This window comes from Numida meleagris, chromosome 14, assembly GCF_002078875.1.
Source record: "Numida meleagris isolate 19003 breed g44 Domestic line chromosome 14, NumMel1.0, whole genome shotgun sequence".
Taxonomy (NCBI): domain Eukaryota; kingdom Metazoa; phylum Chordata; class Aves; order Galliformes; family Numididae; genus Numida; species Numida meleagris.
The window spans coordinates 3,505,307-3,514,309 of NC_034422.1; the positions used below are offsets into that span (position 1 = coordinate 3,505,307).

Sequence of the window (9,003 nt, forward strand, 5' to 3'; positions counted from 1 at the left end):
CACCTTTAAATATTTTAGCAATTCAAAAGCATCATGTTATTTTCACTTCAACATGGATTTAAGTTGTTAGCAAACGAAAACACAACAAGCCAAAACAAACCCAAAATGCTCTCACTAATGGTTCGGAGAGAGCAGTTAGCTCGGCTTAATTTAAAACTAACTATAAATTCTGAATAGCAAAGAGATCCATGTGCTCAGATCCTTGCTGTCACAGAAGCTGCCCACGTGGATCATTTAGCAGAAGCAGGCTCTAACTGCTAGGCTGCTTCATGTCGTTGTTCATACTTTTAATGTCATATCAGACACTTTACATGCTGTGTTCATATGGCTTTATTTTTCTTAATCCTTTGCCCACATTAAATCCTTAAAAACAGAACTTTGAACAGCTTCATATCTTCTCTTCTTTTATTTGTATGCATTCCTTTCCTGAAGTCAACTGTGACCGTTTCAAAGAGAGCACACGCTCTGTACACCGCAGATCCAGAAAGTCTAAAAGAGGTCTGTGCTAAGAAACAATAACTTGATTCAAGCTGTAAATTAGCTGAAATGATTTGAGCTGTCTAGATTTATATTTTTTTATGCCTTTGATCTCTTGGAAACCAGGAGCTGGAAAATACTGTCACGTAGCAAATACAGAGAATCATTTTTGGATTCTTTTCTTGCTCATAGTCCTTGAGCCCAGACCATAGGCAGTGTCTTGCCCCAGAGAAGTATTTCAAACTGAGAAGTGCTACTCTTGAGATAGTCATTTAAGTACGGGTTGATCCAAAGTTTTGGGAAACCAGGGAACCGGGTCCTGCACCTATTACAGTCCATGCCTCCATTCTGGATCTCTCCTTGTGTTCTGTGTAAATCCCTGGCATTGGTAGCTGGGAAAATAACTCAAATCCACCCACTGCAAAAGTAAGTAAGTGATCTCCTCTGCCTGAATGCTTCAGTGTCAGCTGGGGGGTGATGCGAAATCTGTGAGCGCATGCCACACTCAGTATTTGCTCCTACATTAGCCAAACCTTTGACATTGACCCTCCTGCCAGAACAGTCCTAGGGTGCCTCCCGACCCCAGGTTTCCTTTGTCACGCTGCATAATGCTCATCAGGCCTGCCCTCAATGCCTGTCTGAAAGCAGCACTAACAAGCATGTTTCTCTTGCTGCAGCAATCATTTGCAAGAATCATGCTAGTACCATTCAAATTTAAAATGTGGCCCATTTTGGACTTCTTGGTAAATGTTAATAGCAATCAGTAAACATAGCATGTGGTTCCTTTAAGCTACTGTTTTACTCCTTTCCTTCTGTTCCCCACAAATGAATCTTGTAAAATTAAACAGGACTTGAGAGTTTTTGTTGTCAAGGAGTCTTGAAAAATATTGCAAACTTCTTACATAACGGTAACCTCTTTTGTCTTGGGGCAGCTGAGTGCCCATTTCTCACCGCAGTCTCCCAGCAGAAAGTTGAAGAATAATCCCGTGACCAGGAGAGGGCAGGGAGCAGATAGTACATGTGGTAACTTTACTACAATGGAACAAACCCATATTCAGAAATGTTTAGCTTTGTACATCCTCATAAGCTCTTGATTCTTTTAACCAAGAATGGCAGAAAAGTCCAGAACGTTTGTTTTGCAGATAATTACTGCTCAGAGGTCTCAGTAGCTTAGAATGAAGAGGGCAAGCAAACCGTTATTTATGAAATCCATATGCTGGTTTGAAACCTTTCTCAGTGTTATTAGGTTTGTGGTAATCCATGGCATCTTATCACTGTGCTAGAGAAATACCAACATTGTTACTGCACTGTTGTGAATGATGTGGGGAAAAAATGCACCTTGTGGCTTGTGTTCAAAATAACTTTGATAGCTTTCCTTCCCTTCCTCTCCTTGTGACTGGAACAGAAAGAAACAGGCGGAGTGGCAGGCAACACTCAGTGTCTACAAGGAGGATGGTAGCGCTGTACGATTATGACCCGAGAGAAAGTTCTCCTAACGTTGATGTAGAGGTATTTACATCATTCTTTACTGCGTTTGCCACTTATGGAGCCTTAATTTAATTGAAACATAGTTGGTATTAGTAAGCACTGTTATACCTTACAGTTAATGTGCTGAAAAAAAAAATCAGAATTACAAACACAGGCCAAGTATTTTCAGATACATGTGTATTTATAACAAAGGCTTACAAATTCTGCACAAGTAGAATTATATTTGTTGCTCAAAAACAATCATGGAATATATTTTGTAGGATTTATTTAAGATGGCTCAACACAAACAGTCGATTATGGATATATGATTGTGCATTGTGTGTGTGTACAATGTGTGCATACATATCTAAAATGAATTTCTATAAGGACAAAAAAATCGTCTTGTTACAAATAATACAGAACAATTATTTTCCATTTATTGTTTTCCATTTTCCCTTGTGCTTCCATTTAAGATGATTATTTTTGAGAACTGTTCTACCTCCCACTGACAAGCACACTGTCAAATGTCCATAACCTGCCCTACCATTCCTGCAAACAGGAATTTTTGCAGCTCAAAGCAGAGCAGTACAGCACAGTGGAACAGCATTCACTGTATATCATATTTCTTTCTTAATTCATGAATCTGAGCTTTTGTGACTATGTCTTGTCTTTAATGCTTTTTTTTAATAACAGTATAAAAAAAATCTTAAACAACCACTGGGCATTAGCTAGATCTTCATTTAAACAACTGAGCGTTAGTTAGATCTTCATTATGCGTTTATCTTCCATTTACCTACGTGCAGTCTCCCATCTCTCCGTATTTGTCATCAGCAACAATGGAATCACTTTTTACATTGTCTTTGTTACATGGTAAGTTCCTCAATCAAGATTTGATGCAATTTTCATTAATATATGCATTGAATGGCAGGGTACACTGAAAGCTATAAATAAAATGCTGCATACTGAGGAGTTTCCCCAGTTACTAATTTTTTTCTTAGTTGGTTTTGTTTGTTTTTAATTGGTGTGTAGAACAATTTGGATTATTTTTTTAAACAAGAGATTGAAATTTGGAACAGGTGGGACTTGCTCTGTCAAAGCTCAACTAGAATCGTCTTCTGTTTCTCAGCGAACTAAGTCTGGTTCAAACTCATGGTTCAAAACAACAAACAATTGCTCTCAGTTCACCTCAGTTTCACTGACTGTTTTAACATAAAAGGAGGGAAAAATATTAAAGGACTTATGGTTAGAAAGAAAGAAAATGATTAACGTTTGTCTAACAAAACACAAACTGTTATGTTCCTTTTTTTGCAGGCTGAACTTACGTTCTGCACAGGGGACATTATTACTGTCTTCGGTGAAATTGATGAAGATGGATTTTACTATGTAAGTTGGCTTCTGCTTGGTCTCTTCCAACTGCTGTCAGCTCGCTCAGAGCTGGGCACGCAGCTCCTGTAGCTGTGTAGAACCCAGAAGACTTCCCTGTCACTACTGAAGTTGGCTTACTCTTGCCCCTTCATCACAGGTTTATAGGGCTGATGCAACTCAGAGCTACCGCTGGCATAGTATTATTTACCTTATACAGTTTGCAGGAAAATGTGTATTTCGATCAGGTGTGAACCCGTAAATGACTTTTAATGGATAAGGCATTTCGTCGAGGAAGAAAACCTAGCTCCATTCTGTTCTTATGCCAGTTAAATTGAAATTAGTAGTTCAGTAGTATTTTGAGCACCAGGTATCTGATCCCCACTCCTCTGCCATTCCTCTAAAGAATTTACTCCTGAGAAAACAGTATTCCAGCAGTAGCTGTGCGTCTGCATCCTGAGCTTGGATTTCTCCATATCCACGTTAGCTGCAGAAAACAGCCCTGCCCTCTCACTCAGTTCCTTTTTACAAGTGACTGCTGCTGGGACCGCAGGAATAATTTAATTGCTTCACAACTGCTTTTGGATTGTAGAGCCTGTGACCATGTGCATCTGTGGCATTGCAGACCTAAGGTCCTGAGTTTAGAAACTGCATGGGATTTCAGTTCTTATTTCTCCACTGTTTTTAAATAATGCAGGAACTCACTTGCTTTCCCTTATACTCACTAGCTCTTGTGATTTCCAGAAGAAAGCACAGGCTGCTCTAACAGTACTGAGGACTCCCATGTTCAAACCTCTTGAGAAGGGACATTTTGTTCTCAAGTCCCAGTTCAGAATTTCCTGCACCAAAATGAAGATCCCACGTCATACTTTTTACATAGGAAATCAGATGAGTGACTGAACTGTTACAGTACTCCAAATATACTGTTTAGATACCAGTCTTAGTGCATCACCCGGGCTTATAGACAAAAACAGTCAGGTGAGAACAGTTTTTAATTAATGGCTAGTGCTCACTGCCAGATCACAGAAATGGAAGCTGGAAAATCTAGCCTGGGTGGCCTGAGGTGGATATTTCCTCTTCCTCTCTGGCTTTGAGATATAGTTGAAAGTGTTTTCTTACCTTCTTGGTAACCTGAAGGTAATTAAAACATTCACTTAAACATCCATCGTGTTTTAGGGTGAGCTGAATGGACAGAAGGGGCTGGTTCCTTCCAACTTTCTTGAAGAAGTGCCTGATGATGTTGAAGTCTATCTGTCTGATGCACCCTCACGATACCTTCATGATACGCCGATGCGTACAAAAGCAAAAAGGGTAAGCAACCAACTACTGAAAACTTAAGTTTTTGTTTTTCATTCCATTCTGTCTCATATATAATTTAGACATGAGTTGTAACATTTTAAATCCACTTGCTCATTTTAAATTAACTTTCAAATATATAAAACATAAAAGTTACTTAGCTTTTCAGTAGCTTGTTACATTTAAAAATGAAGAATCTAAATTTAGCATTTGATTGCAGTCATTAGGGAATCTCAGTTGCAACTGAAGTTTAAACAGCGTGTCCCTGGTGAAAGTAGTTACTGCCAAACGCTTCTGAGCTAATCTTTGCTACGTGCACTATTTAGACAAAGGCAAAAGTTTTTGTGAACAGAGCAGCACCACCATTCCTTTAGTACAAACTGTAAATGCAGCCCATTGACAGTGTTCAGCTTTTACTCTTTATGATTTTCTATTCCAACTGGCATTAATTGCCCACAGACTTTTAATGAAAAACTGATCATGTTTAGTGTCTCATTTTTTGTTTTGTTTCATCACTGCAATACTTTTATATATTATATATTTTATATATATTTTTATTTCTTTGCTCATCTGCTTGGAAACAGAAGAAGAGTGTTCATTTCACACCTTAATAAGGCAATGTAGCCTTCACGTAAGTGAGCAACTGAAGATACCAATAGAGATTTCAATTAAAGCTACCTGGCTATCTAATGCAAGTCTTGAAACTTAATTGTGGGGAAAAAAAAGAAATATGTCTCCAAAATGACTGGCCACAGAAGAAAAGGCTGTGTGCTTCTGCTCTATCTAGTGAAGTCAATTTAGGTTTTTAGGAGACAAATCCTTTAAAAAGGAATTCTTAGAAAATACATCAATTAGACCTCACTTTATGCAGGTCAACATTTGGAACATATTTCTTCGTGAGCGAAATGTTTATGTTTACATAGAAAGGTGAGTCTGATGTCTAACTACCCTGCAAACAAAAGCTGCATATTGCATTGTTAGCCAACCTGATATGTAAGAATTCCACATTCCTGTATCAAGAGGAAAGCACAACACCCCAACCCTTAAAAGAGTGCACCAATGAAACGAGAGCTGGTGCATAGTGCAGTGTACAAGGGTATAGTTGGTTCTGAAACTCCTTACACTCAAATACAGCTACTTAAATTGTCTGCCTTAAAATACATTTTCCATAATCAATTATACCCCAGTTTGCCTAAGACTGATTTAAAAAATTACAGAAGAAAAAAATCCCTCCATCTGGTCCAGCTGACTCAGATGTTCCTATGAAGTGCACATTTAAAATATTAGTAACTGTTTGGTTTACCAATGCAATACAAGTCTCAATATGAAACATGCAGCTCACTCAACGAATGCATTAGACTAAATATATGGTATCTTCAGGTGTACTTTGGGGTGCTTTACCAAGTTGGTTTTTTTTTTTTGTCATTAGAATTAGACCTTGATTTAAAATCAAAGTAGGCTTGAAGCCCCGTTGCTTAACTCACCGTTGCACACACCAGTAAACTAACTGCTAATATTTTAACTTGATCTCCAAGCTTAGAGAGGTTCCTAAAGCATGGATTCTACTACGACATCATCTTAATAGATACTGCCACATTTTGTCAGCAGGGCACTGTAGTTAGGGTAGGATGAGTGTAAGTAGTTTTAGCATTTTCATTCAAGTACTTTTGATGATTAAAACAAATAGCTCTGTTTAAAATACTTAGGAATGCTGTCATTAATTATCGTACAAGTATTCACCTTCATTCAGCAACCTCATAGCTGCAGCATACACATCAAGCAGTCAGGGTCTTTAAGCTTTCTTTGATTGCAATTAAGGTTCATTTTAGCTTTTTCGTTTTTCTTTTCTTTTTCTTCTTTTTTTAAGCCAGTGTGCCATCCTCTCAAATATGTATATAAAATATGCGAGTTAATTTTAAAGAAAAGGCATTAAAGCACATTATGAAACGTGTGATCATTAAGTAATTTCTCCTGGAAACAGTTTGGTTTCTACAGAGTGCTAATCTCTAGTAATTAATATATTTATTTTTTCTTAAACCTATATTTGAATGTGTCCCTCTTCATTTTTGTACTAGCAGCATACTGAAATGCAAAGCCAGTTTTGCAGCTTCTGTGGCCAGCACTAAGGCTGAGGAAGCATAGCCAATTCTCTTTAAAGAGAGTATAACCAGAATAGGGCTCTATTGGCATGTTTTCTACTGTCTATGCTTTTCTCAAAATGTATCTGTTTTCCATAATCCCATATCATATTTTAAGCCACAAACAAGGAATGAACCGACCCTTTTGTTTTAGTGGGTAGTGGGACAAGTGATGTTGCCAACTTTCTTGATGCTAACAGCTTGTAAGCTTTCAAACATTCAATAAATTATAACAATGTACCTAATAGGTTCCTCCTGAGAATACAGGTACATCAAGGAGAGCACCATCCCCCACAGTTCATCTCCATTCTGGGTCACCTACGTCACCTATGGGTTCTGGTAGTCCCGGGAGAGGCAGGGATATGTCCTCGAAAAAGAAAAAGGGGCTGCTTTCCAAAGGCAAGAAACTGCTGAAAAAGCTTGGTGCAGTGAAATGATTCATGTGCTCCTGGACAACTTGTAAAGCTTCCAGTCTGTGTATTATTATTATTTTTTTTAAATATCAAAACTAGGGCTTTCATGACTATGCAGTACAACTTTACCAAACCTTTGCATTTTTAACTCTGACATCAATAGAATCAGCTGAATTCCTTAAAACAGCAAGGAAAAAAAGAGGTTTTTCTTTAAATTACAAAAAAAAGACTTTGTGGAATTTAGACCAGAAGAACATGGTTTTGTTTGAAGTCTATTCAACACCTGCAACTCTGTTGGATAAATCTCAGCCTTTAGTCTCCTTTAACCATACATCAGGGAAAAAACCACCATTGATTCACTGATTCCTAGTTCAGAGATCATCCCCACTGTGTCTAATATTACTCATTAAAAAAATGGTCTTGAAACTCCTAGTTTAATCAGCCTTGATGTTTTGCCTTATTAATGCACAATGATTTGTACTGTCTAATAAATATACAACATATACTTTGTACGTACTGTGTATTCAACTGTCTTCATCTTCCCTAAATCATGGTAATTTAAGATCAAATACGCTGTTGCTGACTCCATTCAGTGTCTGATGTAACTCCTGGGAGTTTGAAAGTGCTGTGCAAAATGCTTTTTCCTTTTTTGTTTTTTTTTTTTCCTTCTTCCAAACCAAAACTCTTCTATGGCTTTACTTTGTCAATCTAGTCACTGAACCGAACCCCGACACGTTCTAAGTTACTCAGAGCCTCACCCTCAGTTTCAACCGTATGAATTCTATCAACTCCAGTTCAGGAGTTCCTGGTTCATCAGGAATTACCACCAAAAAACAAACAAACAAACAAAAAAAACAGTACCTCTGCTCCCCAACTTTGCTGGTGGAGGTACAGCCCTAAATCAAAAGGCATTTTTTCATGTTGCTGATGTCAGATTCAAGGTAAAATGCATGTCTCACGTCGAAAGTCAAAGATGTGCTACATACACAATCCGTAGCCAGTAAAAAGGCTGCAACAGGTGATAAAATATTAACTGCAATATTGGCATCTCAATAAAAAGAATCTTACACTGATGGCAGTCATTGGCTGTTACTATTTTGTAATTCTTGTCCATTTGTAAATTGTTTTTACTGTTTATACATACTTTTCAGACTGCCTTTCTTTTTGTAATTTATGGAAGGTTTGTAAATGAATGATCAAAGCTTCCCCATTGTGTCTTCAGATAATATTGTAAATTACTGTAAGATACTGTGTGCTAGATTATCACAATTAAAGAAAATAAATGGCCTAAATTTGTGGTAAAGTACTGTGTGGGTGTGTGCATGTGTACAACTGTTGTGTAAGATATTTTATATAATAAATAATTTGATATTTTGTAGAGTGCAGTATTTTTTGTATCTCTTCTGTACCTGCATTTTGATTCTGCACTAGCTTTTCCTCCTCCTCTAAAGGAGGAGACGAGCAGTAGTAAGATACATGCACAAGCAGCAGTGTGTTGTGCTGGCAGTAGCTGTGCGTTCAAATACTGCACCCACGTGGAGGAGGAGCAGTACACAGCAGCAGCTGCCTGCTCCCTGCTGCTGGCTGCCAATGGAACCAGTCACAGCAGCCCCTTATTTACTGACCTCAGACAAAGGAAGCCCTGGGGGAAGGAACACCCTGGACAGGCACGAGAGGTAACACGTAACTATGAAGAAATAGGAGATACTAAGTACTACAGAAGCACCATATGGCATCAGTAAGGTGTAACCTTTACCAGTAAAAACATGGGCCTCTCTCTTCCACACTACAAATGCAAGAAAGAGGTCAGCATCGTTCTTTCCGCCAAACTGCATGCAGGCTGCAGAGCC

At 38.2% G+C, this 9,003-nt stretch overlaps 1 protein-coding gene across 8 annotated transcripts in view; it reads left to right on the forward strand.

The window, feature by feature from the left end:
- The window catches only part of RIMBP2 (RIMS binding protein 2), an 89,569-nt gene extending 81,038 nt beyond the window's left edge, over positions 1-8,531 (forward strand). For 5 of the 8 annotated variants that reach the window (XM_021412302.1, XM_021412303.1, XM_021412307.1 and 2 more), the window contains 4 exons: positions 1,883-1,986; positions 3,256-3,327; positions 4,483-4,617; positions 6,989-8,531. In XM_021412302.1, coding sequence (XP_021267977.1) covers positions 1,883-1,986; positions 3,256-3,327; positions 4,483-4,617; positions 6,989-7,177 — 500 coding nt within the window. In that variant the 3' untranslated portion in view covers positions 7,178-8,531. Of the gene's footprint in view, positions 1-1,882; positions 1,987-3,255; positions 3,328-4,482; positions 4,618-5,186; positions 6,302-6,988 lie in introns of those variants that run through there. The other 3 variants (XM_021412304.1, XM_021412305.1, XM_021412310.1) reach the window with 1 other exon arrangement.